General features: G+C 40.3%; 1 protein-coding gene across 1 annotated transcript in view; it reads right to left on the reverse strand.

Moving 5' to 3' along the window:
- Nucleotides 1–5,033: 5,033 nt before the first annotated feature.
- The window catches only part of LOC107114765 (gamma-aminobutyric acid receptor subunit beta-3), a 148,496-nt gene continuing 131,647 nt past the window's right edge, over nt 5,034–21,882 (reverse strand). The window contains exons 8-9 of the mRNA XM_015416356.1: nt 21,627–21,871; nt 5,034–5,384 (exon numbers count right to left, since the gene is read on the reverse strand). Of these exons, the coding sequence (XP_015271842.1) occupies nt 5,034–5,384; nt 21,627–21,871 (596 nt within the window). The remainder of the gene's footprint in view (nt 5,385–21,626; nt 21,872–21,882) is intronic.

The raw sequence follows: 21,882 nt of genomic DNA on the forward strand, positions 1-21,882 counted from the left end.
TTATACTGAAGAAAATCAGCTTGTTTCTTCTTCTTGTTTCTTCTTCCCAGCTTGTTTAAAAGGGAAAGCCGGGGAATTCCACAAGTCATTCTTGGAATGAGCACAATGTCATGTGGATGATTCCCCCTTTAACCTTCTACTTTTCAGTTTTCCATTGGGGGAAATCCCATGATGGTAGCAGCTTTGTTGTGCTGTATGAATGTAATGAAATGTCTCATGAACAGAAATTGCACAGACAGTGTTTTATAGGACAAAAATCCATTATTACAAACCCTGCCTATAAAACAATACATTAGTAAACTGATTAATAAAGCTATGGCTATGTCAGCATCAGAGCTGTGGTGGCTCAAGTGGTTAAGACGCTGAACGACAGGCTGTGGAAGGTCGGTAGTTCAGCAGTTCGAGACCCGAGTGTGCCGCATGATGGAGTGAGCTCCCGTCTTTAGTTCCAGCTCCTGCCAACCTAGCAGTTTGAAAGGAAGAAATTGCAAGTAGATAAATAGATACCACTTCAGTGGGAAGGTAACAGCATTCTGTGTGCCTTGGTGTTTAGTCATGCCGGCCACATGACCATGGAAATGTCTTCGGACAGCGCTAGCTCTTCGGCTTGGAAACGGAGATGAGCACCACAACCCTAGAGTCAGATTCAACTGGCTTTCGAGCAAGGGAACCTTTACCTTTACCTTTATGTCAGCATCTAAAAATGTATGCTTGTTATCTGGTGAACAGATCTAAGGAATGCAGTGAATTGAATAGTTGCTGAATTGGGGGGGGCCAAAATTGATTGTTTGCTCCTCTTGCTAAAAAGAATGCTTCAACTTCTAATTCTGTTTGCAGCCTTTTTGGACTGGACTTTGATTCAATTAATAGTCTCTGATCTAAGCTACTCTTATTAAACAGTTGATTAACCATTAAGGCCAAAAACAAAAGCTATGTGAGAGGTGACCCTTCTGTTACAAGTAATGTTTGCTGTTTTGAGGTAGCCATGGGACAGCTAGGGGAGGGAGGAAAGAAAGTCAGTTCAGTTGAACCATTTTGTAATCCCTTCACACACATGAAGGTGACCCCTTGCTAGGAGATGGATTCTGTCCAATATTGGTCAGCTTGACTTTCCCAACTATATCAGTTCTTAACTTTATATCTGTGGCAATGGTGCATAGCTTTATCACTGCACTGAGGTCTATCCCCAAAACACATATGCTCATAGTTTACTCATGTTGATGGCATGAAGCTAGGGTTAGGAAACCCACCCCCCCCCCAGACATTTCACCAGTATTATCAAAAGTCTTTATTATTTCTTCAGCATTTCTTAAATGTTTTCCTGGATGAGATTTCGCAAATGTACATGATGCTTTGTAAGTGATGCTGTTGTCTGTCTTCAGCAGGCATTTTCAAGCTGTACCTATTAATCCACCCAATGGTTGTATTTGTATATAAACTTGCTTGATGCTACCAGTTTCAATAAGACTAATGTTTAGTACTAGGCAAACAGACATGAAATTAAGTACAGGATATATTTCTGCACAGCATAATTAGGACTGAATAGAAGACTGCAGATGAATAGTGCAAGTTTATAGATCATACTGTCTGAATTAGTGTTGCAGGTTAAGATATTTAAACACTGCTGATGTTCCTCTGAGAATACTTGCAATTTTATTTGTTCTCTTTATGAGAAATTGGTTAAAATACCCTACAAAATGTATCTTTCATTACAGAGAGTACAGAAAAAAAGATCCTTCCCTCTTATGCCATGTACAAACTTTCACATACTAAAGGGGAAAATATATACTAGGGCTGTGCTGAAATTTTGATTGGTATTTCAAACCAGAATTCTGATATTTCAGAGGAAAGAAACATTGTTCAGTGGCAGTTTGGTAAGGCACAAAGCAAAAATTAAACAGAACACAATTTTAGCATTTCCTTCATTTAAATATATTTTTTCTCAAAGAGTCATGGACACTGGCAATATGCAACAGATTGTTGGTATACCTGCATTGTTTTCAGAAGCTGATATGAAAAAAGTGGGGTGGCACAATTCTCACAGGGTTCAGATTTCACATCAAAACTCATCCTTTTGATGAAGTAAAACTTTTTTTTTTAATCAGTAGGCAAGTTTTGTGAAATACCAGTTTTTCAAGGTTGATTCATGATGAAAGTTGATGAAAAAGGTGATTTTCAACTTGAATTAAAATGAAACCCAAACTTACCAATCAGTTTCCTCTAAGCCACAGTGGAGTGGATCTAATTATTCTTCAACCATTCTTCAACCAGGTCCCTTCTTCCAACTTAGATGGCTCTCCCTCCAGTAGAACAGCAACTTAAGTGGGAGAAATGCTCCTTAGGCTGGAGGAAGGCTTTAAACTTTGCTTAGTGGGCTGATAAGATCGGGGTATGATCCACTTAGCATATGCTTTTTCATCATATACCTGCTTCTCAACTTGGCACCAATCGGCAGATGCAAAAACCTGCACAACACCCAGGGACAGGAGAGATGTTTCACAAACCCAAAGAAACGCCCAAGTTTGTAGAAAAATCTGAAAAATGGGGGGAAAACTGGGAGAGAGGGTTTAAACTCCTCTTTAAAAAGCAAGTTTTTTGTAGCAGCCCCAGTAGTACCTAACATTACATGGCCCTACCAATCCCCTCCTGTTACAGGGCCCTATCAGACAGTAAGGAAGCCAGGAGTAGAAGATGGGGCAAGAAGATGTGGGGCCACTAGACAAAGAGATGAGAAGGCACAGCAGTTGCAAAGGGTAGAGGGAGGGAGAGAAGACATGAGAGCCTTTCAGTCCTAAACCACCATAATCAGCTGACTGGTGTCCTTTGGAGGATGGCCGACAAGGAGGTGGAATGGGGAAGGGGGAAGAAAGTGTGCAACAGGAAAGTGGGACCCATGGGGAGAATGACAGGACTCTTGCTTCTCCTATACTATTTTACATGAGAATAGTGTGCAAAGAACATTCCTTCCCTTGAACTTGCTTTTCCTTCTCTGTATTCTTAATGACATGAAAAGCATCAGGTGCAGCCTAACCACCTCTACTCCCATAGCCATCACCATAATGAAATGAATGGATAACGTTTGTACAGGTATTTCCTACCCATGCCAGTCCAGGAATGGGAGGGAATCCTGTACTTTTACAGTACATTAAACAACAAACCCAGAGGTAGGCTATGCCCTCTCAGGTTTTCAGAAAACTCCACAGCTTTGTGTTCTCGATTTCAGATCAGTTTTCCAGATCAGCTCTTAGCTTCTTTGCCTTGTAGTGACTTCTATTTTTGGACACAAACAATGTTTTTAACATTCTTAGAGAGGTATAAACCAGTTAAACAGTATAAGCTGTTAAGGTCCAGAAATATGTGCATTCTAACTACCAGAATCTGCTAGTCAGAAGTTTAGAAATGATGAGGATGTGAATCAGAAGGAAAACAAAAGTGGAAACATTTTGCATAAGGAAAATGACTGAGTGCATTTAATGCTGAAACAAGACATTATTCTCTATTATTCATGGTTTGTGAATGTGGCATATCTGCTTACTAGCAGTTTTAATGTATATAACATATGTACAAAATAGATATGAAAATGTTCTTATTTAATTTATACATAAGAATTGCTCTATTGGCTTAATTCTAGAGAAGAAAAAGCTGTAACATCATAGAAACAAAAGCATGATATAGCATGCGGTCACAGTAGCAAGCACGAGAAAGAAAATTTGGATAAAATACTAATCTATATATATGCATATTATGCAAATATATCATACATTAATGTTTGATAATGTGAATGCATGTCTTTTTCTTGAAAAAAAATACAACTAGATTGCCTTTGTTAAAACAACTAACCCAAAGTTTCTTCTAGGATATCATTGGAATGTAACAAACTTCAAACCAGGATTATTATATCCTCTCTTAGTCGACATCTTGGTAATCTGTAGGCTCCTTGGCAAAGAGAAATTCAACTGAATTTATACCCTCTTCCCCAGAACTGATCTTGGGCTGCCTGCCCACTCCGTTCCAACATCTACTATAATAAGTAGGGTTCCAGCCCTATCCTGCAGAAGATGGGGAAGTAAAGCAGCAAGCACACCAATACAGAGGGAAATGAATGTGCCAAGATCTTCCACAGATTGAATCTCCCAAACTGAATCTCCCACATGTAAGAGTGAATTTGATAACTCTGATAAAGAAAAGATGCTTAAAATTTTCATGGAAGTTGAGTTTCAAACAGTATTACTGCAGCATTATTCTGTGGGGTATTACCCACTAAAACAGTGCATTAAGTGGTAAAAGCCCAAACAAAAACATTACATTGTCATGAAATGCTCACCAAAAAATATGTTCTTTTCATTGGTGAAAATATTCTTATGGTGAATGTTCTCAAAATCCAGAGAGCACGAAATGAAACCACCTCTTGATTTATATTTACCTGACTGCATAAGAGAAAACAAGTGATCCCTGAAAGTTCATATATGATAGACAACTTTCCCTATTACAATATATTAAACAAAACAAAAAACATTAGCAAATAAAGTTAATGAGGTGCAATGGTTTTAAAGTTGATGACAGTAAATATAATTTTTAACAAACAGTTAAGTAGTGTAAATGATAGTTTTTGTCAATGATATCACAAAATTCTAACTTAATAGAGAAGCACAGAGATCTGAAAAAATGTTCTAGTGGTCTTACACAACATTTGATTTTCTCAAGGCCTAACGTTTCCAGGACACCATTCTCTCAATTGTTTTTTAAAATGTACATTCCACTTTAAATTATCCATTAGGGTTTCCTATAGAGCGGGAAGGGGAGGGGGGAGTGTGTGTGTGTGTGTGTGTATGTATATATATATTTTATATATAGTGTATATGTGTATGCACAATGGGTATAATACATATTCTTTCACAATATATGTACACGCTTAAACAGAGTTTATATATATTATATATATTATAGTGTAAAAGTTCATATGTACATATATAAAATAACAGGCAGAATAGTATTTCACTTGTTGAAGTCTCTTTTAAAAAAGTAAAGTCAATTCAGTTGACATAATATAGCCAATAGATTAAGTTGAAAAGAGAAAATGTGAAAGGAAACACCATCCTTGACCATCTGTCTATGGAATTCACATCTGTTAGGTCAGGTATTTTTATCTTTAGCTGTGAAGATCTCCTTCGTAAATGACCCTTCTTAGCATGGGTGCCAGTTCTGTCGAATGTACGCCTTCCCAGACTTTCTCTGTGTAAGCTCTGTTTTCTGTATTGGATACCTGAGTTGTCAAAGGATATTGTTGAATTCTGAGGATCAGTGACACTTGTGGTGACCTCATTGCTTGCAACTTCATTGTGAATTTCAAGAGATGTTAGCAAAATGTTCCCATGCATATCCACCTAATTAGAAACAAATTCTCAATGAGAGAAATTCATATACACAAATCAAAATACTTTTGCTAGTTCATAATCAGAAAGCGGGATTTATCTACAGGCTTATAATACAATTATTGCTCATGAAAACTAATTTTGGGATACTTACAGTTCAAGAGCACAGGCAAGGAATTCTACTGTCAGTATTGCAAGCACTTGTCCCACTTAAATTAATCAGCTTGTTACCTGTATTTCTGTAGATATGGACAAAGATGCGTCCCAATCTTATACAAAGAAAATGGAATAATCTAAGCATCTTCTTTATCCTGGGCCCACTCAGCATAACATTTTAAGATAGACAATGTTAAATGCTCTAAAGTGCAGTATTAATGAAGTTCATAATTAGTACTATAGTTTCTTAAACTTTTAAACCTTGATCCCCTGAACCATTTGAAGAACATTCTGTTCCCCTGCCAACATCAACAGTCTTTTCCACAATTACAGAGGTTCTCATATTCAGTTGCATACAATCTGCTGCTGCTGCATGAGGAAAAAACTGTAATACCCAGAGGTCATTTCGGGGGGGGGATCGCGGGGGATCGCAGTTACCCTGCCTGCCTGGGGCCAGGGAGGGCCTTTGCGGGGCTTCATTGCACTCCCGCTGGCCTTGCAGGTTCACCACCGGGCCCCTCATGGGGCTCGGCAGTGGAGCTGCAAGGCCACTGCCGGCAGCCGGGACCGTTGGGGGTGGGGTGTGTGGCCTTATGACACACTTCCAGTGATGTCAGGGGGTGTGGCCTTATGACACACTTCCGGTGATGTCAGGGGGCGTGGTATATGCTAATGAGTTATGCTAATGAGTTCCCCTAGCTCTTTTTCTATGAAATGACCCCTGGTAATACCTATAGTCAGGTACTAATCTATTGCTGCTATTAGAAGATAAGAACTAGAGCAAGAGAACTCTGATTCCTCTGAAGGCACACAGAGGGAAGTTTTGATTACATAAAAGCAGCATCACTTCTTCCATTTACTTTTCCTCAGACTTGCTTTGGACAATGAAGCAATGAAAATAAAAACACACACATCTAGGGTTGCCAGCTGTGGACTGGGAAATACCTGGAGATTTTGGGGGTGGAGCCTGGGGAGAACAGGGACTGGACTTGTGAGATCTGGACTAGTGAGGTGAGGAAAGACTCACATTCCTCAGTTGCCAGTCTTTCCTTAGAACTTTTTTCCCTTTCTTCAAGTATCCTGGACCCCACACCAGGCAGGCACCACCATGGTTTGAAAAACCACTGTATATAGCTGAAGAGCTAACATGCCTTGCTCACTGAAATGTATTTGAATAAAATGTATTTGCATAAAGCTTTTGTTTCACTTAAAAAATTGAACTAGAGACGTCTTTGTACACTGGCGATTCCCTAAGGGATCTCCACCCCATTGTACGCTTTATATTTACTTACTTACTTCATTTATAGTCTACCTTCCTTGAGACTCAAGGTCATTCAAAAAATTCTTGCAGTAAGAGGTAAGACCCATCACAGAGGGAAAAAGACTATGCTGTTCCTCCTCTCCATATGCACCACAATGTGCTGCTAGTCCATAACTGCAAACAAGAAGTACATGCCTGCCTCCCATCTACATTTCCTTTTAACTACATGCAATTTGTTCTTGTTCTATGTATTTAATTATACAATATTTGGTCCACCTAAAATAAATGTATGCACAATATAGTCAGCTACAAACAAGGACTGGGTTATCATGAGAGTGTGAACTCCCATACAGGGAGAAAAATTCACTTATTTCTTGCTATAATATCAACCATTACCTTTTTTAAAAAAATCTCACATTTGCTGGGATTTTCTATTTAGTAGCAACAGATTTTGTGCTGTTATGCTATGGAAAAGTTAGCAAAATACACAAATACAGAATAGGTGCCCACAGGCCTGTAGCTAGAGACTTTTTGGTGGGGGGCATGGAGGGAGTACTGCCAACATCACACACAAAAATTTAAAAGATGCCTTCCAAGTAAGGACTCCAATCTGGCCTGGAGCATCTACAGGTCCTGCTGGCTGCTGGAAAGGGGGTGGCGCTCAGCTTGTTGAATCATGAAGGCTCCCTTGGATCCTGTGGTTGGCCAGCTGGCCCGCCTCCTCTAGAAACATCCAGAAAAGCAGAAATCATCTGGAGTGGGGAAAAGAGTAGGGAACCACAAGCTGCCCTGGTCATTTTCACCTGCGATTGACTGGAGGCTCTGGCTCTTGGGGTGGGGACTGCCCAACCCCAACTGCTTACTGTAGAGGCCGTGATCCCTGGCTCAATTCCCTGGGAGTCAGTCCTGGCAAAACCAACTACTTGGCTGGCCCAGAGCTGTGAAAGAAAAGTGGCTGAAAGTTTCATGGGCATTGCAAATTCAAGAGAGGGTGTTGTCCCATGGGCCCCATGCTAGCTATGGCCCTGGGTGCCCACTATATTTCACAATTATAAAACTACTGTTCATTTTAATGCATAGGGATTGTGTCCATTGACAGTGTGTGGGGGAACTCAAAGTAATGTAACAACTATCTCTTAAACATTTTGATTTAGCAGATACTGAAAAGGGTAACTTTTCTTGTGTGCAGCCAGTTTCAACACACATTTTATAATAAGAAATTGCTAGAAGGCCAGCTTTACTGGTATGTAATTCATGTCCCCTGAATAATTTCAGGCCCATTTAAATCTCTGCTTAATATGCCATTAATTTTAAGAGGCACTTTAAAAAGCAAACCTTTTGCTAAGGATTCTGGAATTGCTCTCCAAAAATGTAACTGGGTACAATCCATAATTTGTTGAGTGTTATATTTAACATTTCACTTTTTAATGCACAAGACATCTTTTGGTCATCCAAAATTGCTTCCACTGTACTTGAATTTAAATGGCAGTCCTGAAGTATAGCGAAATGGGAGTGTCTGTGATTCTTTATCTATCATGAAAAGATCCTCTAAAACAATAATTTTAAAAAAATAAGCCAGGCCCCATTAATTAGATGTAGGAGGCTCCCGCATGGAGTGAATGCTGAGAAGAAAATACAGAAGAAACTGAAGGACTTCATGTACAAGAAATAGGGCATGCGACATTCTACTTGTACTCAGTTTTCCCTTAGAAAAGTGTTGCCCAAAACACTTGGATTTCTGCTTTTAGTGCAAATACAGTATTTTTCGAAGGTTTGAAGAAACATATTTTTGACATGGTGCTCATGAAATGTACTTCTTCAAAAGCTCTTGCTAGTTTCAGGAAGTTCCAGGGCTGCGCTCACAAATTAGGTCATATCAATCGGATCGTTTTTGGCTAATGGCACATGAGATTTCTAATCAGCCCTGTTAGCTTCCTGCTATTTTGTATAGGCCTGTGCTGACTATGGACAAGGTGATACTATGTTCTGAACTCTGCATCCATAGCCACCAAAAAAACTAATACAATTCAGTACTAAACATGAACTGATGCCAATTTCAGACGAGTATTTGGCTGCATTTAAAAGTCATCTGTCATTGACTCACCTTCCCGTTTCTCTACATTTTAATCCTAAATAACGGACCATGTCAAAATCTGACAGAAAGCCAGTATGTATACAAAGTCCTAACTAGGGTTGCCAATTCCAGCTTGGGATATTCCTGGAGATTCGAGGGTAGTTCCTGAGGAAGTTCAGTGGGGATATAATACCACAGAATCCATCTTCTGAAGATGCCATTTCTCCCAAGAGAACTGATCTCTGTAGTCTGGCAACCGTACTTAAGACAGCTTTCACAAAACAGCACAATAGGACAATCGAACTACTGTTCTTGTAAACCAGTCTAGACTACAATTTAACCTGAGGCATGACTGAATTTTCCAAACAACTCTAAAGTAAGGCATCTCTGAACATCCCTAATAGATTAATGTCTAATCTCTTCTGGGAAATTTTTGAGGATACAGATGTCACACTTTCCCTAAACAGTTTGTTCCTTTTGTTTAATCTAATTATGGCCCCTGCCACACGGGCAGGAAACTGCAGAGGAGAAGTGTGGCTGTTTGCCCCGGGGCAAACTAACATGCAGTAAAGCGATCAGACCTACTGTGGAGGTTCTGTGGAGGTACTGTGGAGGTTCCATGGCAAGGGAGAGGTGCCGATCACAACACACGCCTGCGCGCAATGAAGAAGCGCGCGGCGCGGCGAACTGGTTTTCTTTTTTTGTGTACACTACGAATGCGCATGCTCCGTTGGGTGCGTGTGCGCATCCACGGAGACGTGGGGAAAAAAAAAACCCTTTTCCGCAAGGGGACATGGGCGGGCGCCGGATACCACCGGAAACGCGATCAGACGCCCGCCCTTGCCCCGCAGTTTCTGGAAACTAGTGCCTCCAAGGTACTAGTTTTTTGCTGCGCTTTTTCGGCAGGAAGCCTCAGTTGTGCCACGGAAGCGCTACGCTTCCCAGATGTGCTGGTGAGATCGCGACCGGAAACTCCGCTTGTCTTCCGTATCTCTTGCGTGGCTAATGTTGCGTGTGACCGCAGCCTATGTTTCTTTGTTACTCATCTATATATCTAATACCCAAGTCGCCCCGCCTGTGCGGATCGCTAAATCTGCGCTCCGGGGCGACCTGGGGGGCAGGGAGAGTTTTGTGCACTCTTGGGGCAGTCCCCAGGGGTGCACAAAAATCTAAGAACTAAAAAAAATTATCCCCGAAAGTGTCAGAGCGTTCCGTGCGCATGCGCATGGAACGCTCTGCGGAGGCCGCCACCGCCATTTGGAAGGCGAGCGGCGAGCAGGGGGGGCAGAGGGGTGAGCGGCTCGGCCCTCGGCTCGGATATAATGCCATAGACTCCAACCTCCAACCAAACCATACATGGAGGAGAGAGAGAAAGGGGGGGCAGAAGGGAGAAAGAGTATGAGAGAGGTAGGGGGAGACAGGAGGAAGCAAAGGCGTGAGGAATAGGATAACCATCCCGCAAGTTTCTTGCGGGTCTCCACTTGTACTGTCTGATAATCAAAGACAATAATTTTAGGAAGGATGGATAGCAAATAAGAAGATACTGTATTTTTAAAAAATCTTATTTTTCCACATTAAATATATTCTGCATTGTGATTATCTGATTATTTGCTTTTATTTATTTAATTAATTAATTTTGGGGATTTTTATTCTGCCCTCCCCAAATGGGCTCAGGGTGGATCACAACAAATCAAGTCAAAGACTCGTTACAATAAAATCACATTAAAATCACAAAAACAATAACATTGGTAGCAGCAATATAAATCTGTTGGGGCCACATTTTGGAATCAGATGGGCCCTTTCAGCAGGTTGGGAACTAAAGCAGGGAGGCCAACTGAAGTGTTCACAAATATTCAATAATTATAAAGCAAGAAGAACAAATATTTAACAATTAGAGAGCAAGATGATACAGGCAGCCGGTTAACAATCCCATTTCAAAAATAATCTTCATAATCCAGAAACTCCATAGGTGAAATGAGTTGCAACTGACTTGAAATTTGGACAGGCTTTTGTCAACTATTTGGTGACTGGCAACTACACAATTTCAATGCTATGAAGTAACCTGATGAATATTGACTTCCAATGTAATTTATTCTAGTAGGTTTGACCTTTTCTGCTATTGCACAACTCATTTCACCAAGGGAGCTTCTAGATTATTAACTTCAGACCTGATGAAGTTTATTTTTGAAATGGGATTGTTAACTGGCTGCCTGTTATCATCTTGCTCTCTAATTGTTGGATATTTGTTCTTCTTGCTCTATAATTGTTGAATATTTGTTGTTATTGTTTATGTGTATCATTTATGTTCCTTGGATATTGTTTTTGTTCACTCTAATACATTACTCTAGAATTTGAGCAGTGTCAGTAAATAGTCACATAAAGCAGAGGTTTAAAACAGTTTATTTATCTGTAAAGATAGTTTTACAGCTGATTTAAAAATCTAAAGGAGTCATTCTTACTAATTGGCTCAATAGCCAGAACCAGAGACACAACATTTTTTCCCGACAGATAATTATTGTTTCCAATAAAAATGGAAAGGGGAATGAAAAAACATTTTAGTTGAAGACTATGGGACAGAGACATCTGCGTGTATATGTATATTCAGGATAGAATGGTGATATCAATTTCCCTTCTAGCATGTACATAATCCACAGAGGACGCAGAACTTTTAAATTTCTGTGTGGGACTATGCAGGTTTAAGTGAGATTTAACAAATTGTCAATTGTTTTTAAGAAATAAATTTAACTTACAATGAGGTTTGGTTTATAGGACTGTTTAAAAAGACAGAGGAAAAGCAAGTTTACACATGCATTTTAATTATTTATCAATAATATCAAAAATAAAATCAGTAAATAAAATAAGTATTAATAAAGTCCCGCCTCAGCTGCCCATGAAAGCACTGACTCAAGCAAATTCATGAATTATAATTCCATAAAGCAATGTGTGTAATCTAGATCTTTTCACCGCCAATTAGACTGAGATCTTAATGCATGTAATGAAGCTTTACTTTAATCTACATGCATATTTATCCCTCAGTAAGAATGTTCCCAGGCAGCAATTTCTCCAGGAGAAAAATTATTAAAGTAACGTTTAAAAGATATGCCTCACTTTATTAATCAGAAATATGCTAATACACACAGCATTGTAAGCAATACTGTGAATTTGGCCACATGCCAGAGTAACAAGACCAATTCATAACAGCTGACAGACACATGGAAAGCAGCATGCTCCAGTGTTCCTTCTGAGACATTTTCAACACCAAAACTTTTTTCAAGTTGTCAAGAATTTGTTCAAATAAATGTCCAGATATCAATTGTTTTTGATATATTATTTGTGTATAGTGTCGATCTTTTAGGGAGCACAGCACTGAAGGTAATACATGTTGTTTGCTGTGCTCTCAAAACAAGTTAGGCAAATTTGCATTGCAGAATGCCTTCCTTCACAGTATTAACCTATAATATTTGCAGGGCACATATCTAGTCTGCTTTTTTCAGTTCTTTCATATTAACAACACACATTTTTATGGAATGAACTTTGGGGAACATAGACATTGTATATTTCTATGATCTATAATAATCTATTATAATAAGATAATAGAATACTATCTATTGCTGTACAATAAATTACTGGGGGGGGGGGGCTGAAAATGAAAAATTCTGCCTTGGTTACTCTGACTAGATCTTTCCTGAAAATGACATTTTCTCATAAGGCCATTAGCTACTGCATTATAGTTCAAGGGGACAGGCTGAAGGAATCTGTGTAGTTTTATGCTGAAAGATGACCGGCAGCCTAATTATTTTTTTATTATACCAGCTGGACTTTAAAAATGTTCTAGATAGGGGCATCACTTACAGCTGAACTTGAGGTGTAATAGTTAAAACTGGTGAGAACAATCCATTTTAGTTCACTTTAGAAATATTCCTCAACTAGGGAAATCAGATATCCATCAAGGCACTTGATAATAAGCATATTTTTTTCAATTTTTCTCATTATGAAAACTGTCAGTTAATCTACCCAGATAGTTAATCTATCCAGTTATGTATAAAATGTATTAATAAATACCTAATGATTTACGTATAACCTGTGTATAACCAAACATTGCTCCAGTTATTAAAATTCTCCGTGTGGTAACACCACACAACACCAATTCCATTTCCCACAAGCATTAACAATGCAGAACTTGTGAACCTCACACATATTTCAGATGAACAATGACCCAAATAAAAATCTAGAGTAGCAGAAGCCTTGTTTACTTTCTGTTGCTTTTACCATCATAGCTACCACTGAGGATAAGAACATAAGAGAAGCCAATGTTGGATCAGGCCAATGGCCCATCCAGTCCAACACTCTGTCACACAGTGGCCACAAATACTAGGTGCCATCAGGAGGTCCACCAGTGCGGCCAGGACACTAGAGGCCCTCCACTGTTGCCCCCCCTCCAAGCACCAAGCATCACTGTGAGGCAAAGACTGAAAACGTATCATCTAACTGAAACACAAAATAATTATTCCTCGTAGTCCATGGCTTATAAATAATAAATGCCAATGCATGCTTGTGGAAGAGGCCCTATCAGACATCAAATGTGGGACCAACCCTAGAAGGAGGAGAATAATTTAGGTGCAGTGATAACTTCTGAAGAAGTAAGCGGTGAGTCATGAAAGCTCATAGGCTACCACAAATTTTGTTAGGCTCTAGACATATGCTATTTATTGGCCTACTGATCACTGACTTTTCTGGATTCTCTATCAGTTGCTAGATGACACACATCTAATTTAAATCAGTTCTCAAAAAATGAATCATGGGAATAGTAGTTCTGTGATGGGAACTAAAAAACTAATAGTAGCCTCACAAAACTACAGTTCCCAGGTTTCTTTGGGGCCACTAAACATGTTTAAATTTGTAGTCCTGGAAGAATAAAATGCAAATTCTTTATCCAACCATAGAGTACATGATTCTCCATAAAAAGGGGGGGGTGCATTTAGGATTGCCAGGTCCCTCTGAGCAGCCAGCAGTGGATAGAACATGCAGTTACCAGAAGCAGGGAGGAACAGCAAGCATTTCAGTGACATGCCTACGTGACCTGGAAGTGACACAGACACACTGGGGGCAACACTCTGGGTTTTGGGCAAAACTCAATGGTAGAGTTTTTGCCCCAAAACCAGAGCATCGCTCCAACGTCCTGACATCACTTTTGGGTCACGTGGGCAAGTCACAGAAATGCCAGCCATTCCTCCCTTTGGGGGAGGTAATTCCCCCCACCAGTCAGCTGGCCAGCAGTGGAGGTGGGGCCTGGCAGTGGGAGACCTCCTCCTCCACTGGACTGTCTTGAATCCCTACGTGCACTGCAAACCCATTTTCTCCCTCTCTATGGGTCAGATCCAACACAAGATTTCCACTTGCAGTAGAGCTCTCGAGCAAGCAGAAGCACAAGAAAAAGTCTGCGGTAGCCACTTGAGCAAAATCAGACTCATTATATCTCCAATTATGCAAGATCTTGTGCAGCCAGTTTCTGAGTACTACATTATAGGGATGAAAGGGCTATGTGTTGCACAACATCTTTTGTATGCACTAAGCCTGTTAATGTTTCTTGTGCACTTCTGGATCCAAGCCTATATTTCACAAAGCTTGGACATTTCCACAAAATGAGGTTCAGACACACCTTGAAGGATTCTGTTGACGAAACTTAAGAATAAAACTTAGAGTACTGTCATCCCATATGTTTATAATACTCTCTCATACTGCTGTTAGATAATTAATATTTATCGTTTATCACCAGCACTTTATGAATTCTTTGTGAATTATTTATAATTGAACTGTTTTTAGATGATTTTATGTGGACTTTAAGTGTTATTTATGTATTAACCAGTGTAAGCCGCCCTGAGCCTGCTTTGCAGGGAGGGCGGGGTACATATTAAATAAATAAATAAATAAATAAATAAATAAATATATATATATATACACACACCCACACACATATATATATACATATATATAAATTATTCAGATAGTAGCCATTTGATTTCAAAGGGTAGTGAGGCCAACCTGGCAGGATCAGGATGGCAGTCAGTTAAACCCTGACTAAACATTCAGGGACCGGCATACCTTCGGGACCACTTGTCCTGGTATGTCCCCCTTCAGGACCGCCTGTCCTGGTATAGCCCTGGCCCGGGCTGGTGGAACACTCTTCCAGGAGAGATCAGGGCCCTATGGGATTTGGTACAATTCCACAGAGTCTTCAAAACAGAGCTGTTCCACTGCGCCTATGGTTGAGGACAGTACTGGACCCCTAGCTGATAGGCTACAGCTAGTTTTTCGCCTCCTCCCTTCCCCTCCTCCCTTCCTTCCCTCCCTTCTTCCCTTCCTAGATGACTGCTTATTGCCCACCTGTACAAGTTTTTATGCCATCTTGAATGTTACAGAAATTGTTTTACTGATTTTATTGTATTTATGGACTGATTAATTGTATGTTGCATTTTAGAAGGTTTAAATTGTATATCCAAATTGTATATAAGAGGTTGTCACCCACTCTGAGCTGGGCTCAGGGAGAGCAGGATATAAATTTGATTTTAAAAATAAAACTAAATAAACGCTGGGATTTCAACAACATCAGGAGTTGCAACAAGAGGCTGTGCAGATTTTGGCATGTGTTCAGTAGGTGTGGAGAGAATCACGCCAGGTCAGCCTGCTGTAAAGCAAGAGGCAGTCAAGGACAAGGTGATAATAGGGGTGACCATCATGGGGTGACCAGATGGGGCTGGTGATGGACTTCAAAAAGGCACCCAGTCCAATTCAGCTTGAGCTGCTGTTATGTTGGATACACAGATACCCAAAGCGGGGGAGGGAGTTGAGCATTTAGCTAACAGTTTTAGGGAAGTCTTCCAATTTCCATATTCTAGGCCCTGCCAGTTCTTTAAGGCAAAAAACTTAAAGTCAGTATTGGTTTTGGAACACGTGGTAGCAAGCAAATTATTGAAAGAGAAGAAAGAGGGCAGGATTGTGGGCCCCTTTCCAGTTTTGTTGCTTGTCTCTTTACATATTTCCCCTCTGGGGGTTGTGCCCCAAAAGGCACCAGGAGAATTTAGGATTATTTACCACTTGTCGTTACCAAGTGGGGAATCAGTTAATGATGGCATTCCAGACAAGCTATGCACAGTCCGCTATGTATCTTTCGAATTGGCCGTAGAAATGGTTAGATCATGTGGTAAGGGAGCCATGTTGGCAAAATGTGACTTAATGTCAGCCTTTCATTTGCTGCTCATTCACCCGTGAGATTTTGGGCTTCTATGTTTTCAGTTTCGGGCCCAGTTTTACTTTAACAAGGTAATTCCCATGGGGTGCTCCATATCCTGCTCTGCCTTTGAGAGATTTAACACCATGTTGGAATGGGCCTTTTCACAGAAAGCTGGGTCTGAAAAAGTCACACATTATTTAGATTATTTTCTTTTTTGCAAGCCTGGTAGGACAGGGGAGTGTGCTTGGTTATCAGTTATTGAGATTGATACATTAGTGGAGGCTTGTAGATTGCTTGAGGATAAGATTGAGAGGTGCAGGTGAATTATTGCAGGGCTTACGTGGGCAAAAAAAAAAAAAGTGACCCTAAAGCAGTTGCAAGTTGTATTCGGGCATTTGAACTTTGCATGTAAGGTGATAAGTGCCAGGCAGGGCCTTCCCTGGATATATGGCTGATGCTACTAGGAGAGCAAAAAAGCCTCATCATCTGATCAGAGTATCTGGTGCGATGAAGGCAGATGCTCATACATGGCTAGCCTTTCTAGCAGAGTTAATGGGATATCTTTATGGAGACAGCAATGGCTCCTAGGGCACGATTTTCAGATTCAAACTGATACTGCAGGGAGTTTAGGTTTTGGGGTTTTATTTTCGGGGCCACTGGTGTGCTCAATGGTGGCCACAATGATGGGAACAAGAGGGTATTGAGGAACCTAACCTTTTTGGCGTTGTTTCCCATTGTTGTGGCTGTGCGCACTTGAGGGGAGCAATTCAGGGATGCTGTAGTTTTGTCCTGATGTGATTACCAGGTGGTAGTCCAGGTGGTGAATAGTCAGTCCTCCAGGAAACCTCGAGTCATGCACTTAGGTTATTCATTTTGAAATGCTTAGAACTTAATATTTTGTTCAAGGCAAGGCATATACCCAGTCTAGATAACAGTACTGCTGATGCACTCGTTTCCAGGAGCAGCATTTTCAAGAGCTGGCACCAGGCATGGACTGGGGCCTGACACTGATGCCAGCCAAGCTTTGGCATCTTGGGAGCCTAAAGCGGGCTGGCCAATAATGGCCTTATTGGTGACAGGCACAAGGATGGCCTATGAGAAGCAACGTAAGGAGTTCCAACTTTTTCACACCTGGAAGGTTTAGAGCAGATTTGACCTTTGCCTGTGAAACATATTCAAAGATTTATGATTCACTTGTAGGACAAGGATTTGGCATCTAGAACAAATTAAAGGTTATCTAGTAGCATTCGTATTTTCAGATAGGGCAGTAGCTTTTAGGGACAATTCTGGAGATTTTAGGCTTAGGTGAATGTTAGGGGGTTGGTTGCAGGAACAGCCATGCGCCAAAGCGGCACAAAATCCCTCCAGAGAATATGTGTACTTTGTTGGTAGGATACAGAAACCGTTGTGTGGATTTGTATGACTTTTCCAAGCTGCTGCTTTGACAGCATTTTATGCTGTGCTTAGGATCAGTGAGTTGCTGGCAGCATCATGTTGGGATGTTTCCCAGACAGCTCTGCAAGTTGAGGATTTCAAGCTGGCTGAGGGTGAGGTCTGATTGTTCCTATGTAAATCCAAGACTAATCAGCATGATCGGGCGCCACTGTGGTCCTTTGGACCACAGGTAACTGGAAAAGAAAGTCAAATATTTGGGTATTAATGCTACAGCAAAATGTAGTTCCTTGATGAAAGATAATTATAATAAAGTGTATAATAAAGATCTTAAAAAAGATTTAGAGAAATGGGAAAAGCTGCAAGAATCACTAATGGGCAGAATAGCTATTTTGAAAATGAACATTTTACCATGTTTCACGTTTTTATTCCAGACCCTGCTGATATATATTAAACAAAACTTTTTTTGATGAACTGAATAAACTGACACAACATTTTATATGGCAAGGGAAAAAGCCAAGAATTAAATTGAAAGCCTTGCAAGATGAAAAAGATAATGCTGAATTTGGAGTACCAGACTGGAAGAATTATTATAGGGCAGCAAGTTTGATTTGGTTGAGAGAATGGATTTTACTTGAAGACCATAGGCTGCTGACTTTAGAAGGGCACGACTTAAAATTGGGATGGCATGCTTATTCTTATGGTATGGAAAAGCTTCTGGACGTAAATATTGTAAAAATCATATGATAAGAAGATCACTACTGACAACCTGGGAGAAGATTCGTCTGCTGATATACACTAAAATTCCAAGATGGGTATCTCCAGTGGAAACTTTTTCTCAACCAATTTTGACCTCAAAACAAGCAGTTATTAGATACACAGAATTGTTAGATGATCGAAATAATTTAAAATCTCAGGAAGAATTAAATACAAGGGAAATAAACCTAGATTGGTGGACTAGAGTACAAGTGGAATCTAGATATAGTAAAGACAGACAGATGGATTCTATTTAGAACAAGGTGCATTTGAAAAATTATTATGCACTTCCAGAGAGAAACTTATTAAGAAAATGTATGGTATGCTGATGCAATTGAAAATGCAGGATGAAATAGTTAAAGAATGTATGATCAGATGGATGCAAATGTCGGTTATAACATAGATCTGTTACAATGGAGAAAAATATGGAAAGTAAATATTAAGTTGACTAAATCTGTTTCATTCAAAGAACATTTATATAAAATGTTTTATAGATGGCAACTAATCCCAGTTAGGTTAGTTAAAATGTATAAAAACTTGAGTAACAGGTGTTGGAAATGTAACAATCATGTTGGATCATACTATCATATGTGGTGGACATGTAAAAAGGTTCATAAATACTGGATTGGAGTACATACTTTCTTACAGTCAGTGTTGAATATTACAATACCTTTTAAGCCAGAGATATTTCTGTTAAACTGTTTACCAGATGACCTAGATAAGAACCATAGATACTTTATTTTACATGTCATAACAGCAGCCAGAATTCTATTTGCAATGACATGGAGGACATTGAAGACCCCAACGCTGTATGAGTTAATAATGAAGATTATGGAATGCGCTGAAATGGACAGATTGACAAATATATTAAAAGGAGGAATGGAAGAAGAATTTATGGGACCGTAGAGGTGTTTTATGACTGGCTAAAACTTAAGTACTGAGAATATAAGAGTAAATGAAGATTCATAAGAATGATGGATATAGTAGCTGTGAAGCTCTAAGGAAAAGATTTGCATTCAGAATGTTAAGTTGGATTTTTTGTATATATGTTTCTGTATCTTTTCTTTCCCCTTCTTTCTTCTTTCCCTTTTTCTGTGCATAAACTAATACAACTCTTTTTTTTTAAAAAAGGACCACAGGTGACACCCAGCTATGCTCAGTGCAAGCACTGTCTGAGTTCTTGGTGATCAGGGGCTCCTGCTCGTGCTTATCTTTTCCAGCATGCCAGGGGTGCCCTGCTTACTCAATTCCAGTTTTGGATGGTGACCACAGGTGTTTTGGCAGCACCATGGTTACTGGCAGTTGAGTATGGCACTCATTGTTTCCTCATAGGTGTGGCTTCTATGGCGGCCAGCTCAAGGGATGTCTGACCTAGTGATTCTAAGAACTGGGGAGAGAAAAAAGCTTACAAGTTATATATTAGGTAAGCAGCTTGATTTTATTTTTCAGGCTGCAGAATACCAAGGAGCTCAGTCAGAGTGATGATACTGGGATATTCCATCGTATTCTGGGCCAGCAAACAGGCTGCCGGCAGTGGTATTGGTACACAGCTTGGATCTTACTGGCAGTTATGGCACTCATTGTTTCCTCATAGATGTGGCTTCTATGGCAGCCAGCTCAAGGGATGTCTGACCTAGCGATTCAAAGAACTGGGGAGAGAAAAAAGCTTAGAAAATATATATTAGATAAGCAGCTTGATTTTATTTTTCAGGCTGCAGAATACCAAGGAGCTCAGTCAGAGTGATGATACTGGGATATTCCATCGTATTCTGGGCCAGCAAACAGGCTGCCGGCAGTGGTATTGGTACACAGCTTGGATTACACCCCCTCGCCAGTGTGCTGTGGCATGGCAGAAAAGAGATGTTGTGGAACCAGCTCCTGCCTTCTCTTCACCTGGTTACGAGAGAGGGCAGTTGTCCTTAGATCCTGGTGTTGCACTTGGTTGAGAATGACCTCGTACAAACCCAGGGATTCATGCTTAAGCACAGAATAATAAGAGATTTGAATAGGGTCAGGGAGTTAATACTGGGTGTCATGATTGTTTGGTCTATGCTTTTGCAATGGTCGGTTTGGAAGGGAGCAATCAAGAGCCCAAAAATCAAAAAAGCATGGCACAAAGTAGACTCAGCCGTGCAGAGGGCTGTTTTGGCTGGAAGTGGGCTTACATCCCACATCAGACAAAGATTCAATATGCCTCAGTTATTTAGGAATTATCAGGTCCCTCTCTCTCCATCTCTATACAGAGGGATGCAATTTGTACTTAGCTGATCTGCATCAGGGCCTGTGTGAAGTTATAGACTTCAGGGGGGGGCAAGGGGTGTTAAGCAAGGCTAACCCAGTTGTTTGGTAGGAATAGGGCAGGTTACTCATTTAGGTAGGGATAAGTGGTGAGCACCCTGAGCCATCATGTCCTCATGTCCTCAACAGACCATCACTGGCTTGACAGCAGGATGGGCTTATGAAGGAGAGCCTTTGGAACTCAGCATCATCTTCCTGAACCTGGTAGACGTTTTATGGCACATCAGGGTAGGGGGCTGGCAGTAACCGCTGGCCAAGTTTGGAGCCAGGGTGGATTTGCCAGAAAAAGGCAGCCATGGACAGGTATTAACTTAATTAATTGATGGTGTAGGTCAGCAAATTTAAATTAACTAGTTATACGCAAGCTGTTATTCTTGTGTCTTTATTTAGGGCATTGGGGCAAGTGATAACAGTGGAAAAAGGATTTTTGGTGCCTAAACAAAAACCTCTCCCCCTAAACTATTAAGTACCCTATACTTCAAGCATACCAAGGACATGCAAATAATGGGAGGAGAAATTCCTAGGACTGAAAATATATTTTACCCGTGATGCCAAAAGTTTGAAACCTGGGATAAAGAGCTTTTCAAACAACAAATATTTTGCAGCTTTCCAGAACAATGTTTTATAGAAGTTCTCATCCTGAGAATTTTTGTATTTACAACCATATCTGCCCTTCGGGTATTTTATATTACTAAGAATATATTCACAAAGTATGAAGTATCTGAAACATATTTGAAAACAATGTGGCTGTAGTTTTCCACACAATGGAGCAATCCTACCAAACTGAGGACAATACTAAACAATACTGTCTCCCAGTTTGCCCTGGGGGCATGATGCCATTTTAGATCCTATTTCTTTTTTACTGCAAAAAAGGCTATGAGGGCTCATCATCCCCCTGTGTCATGGCCCCCAGCTGGACTGGGCCCTTGTGACATTTTTTTAAGAATATAAAAACCAGGATGTAAAATGGTGCTGCATCCCCATGGCAGACTTGGGGATCTGGTATTGTCTAATTTGCCCTGAGCAGTGTATTGCATTACACAGCCACAGACAATACAGTCATAAAGATAATGTGAAGAATCCTACCCGGTTGCTTTCAAACTTAGAACGATCATTGTTCGCTTTGGCTGTCTTTTCAGCAAGCTTCTTCTGTCTTTGCGGGCCTTTTCCAAAGAAGATGTAGTTGACAAAGGCATATTCAAGTAAGGCCAAGAAGACAAATACAAAGCAGCCCATTAGATACATGTCAATGGCTTTGACATAGGGGATCTTAGGCAAAGTCTCTCTGAGATGAGTGTTGATAGTTGTCATAGTAAGCACGGTAGTAATACCTAGGGGGAAA

This window comes from Gekko japonicus, unplaced genomic scaffold (genome assembly GCF_001447785.1).
Source record: "Gekko japonicus isolate JY-2015 unplaced genomic scaffold, Gekko_japonicus_V1.1 scaffold1147, whole genome shotgun sequence".
Classification (NCBI taxonomy): Eukaryota; Metazoa; Chordata; class Lepidosauria; order Squamata; family Gekkonidae; genus Gekko; species Gekko japonicus.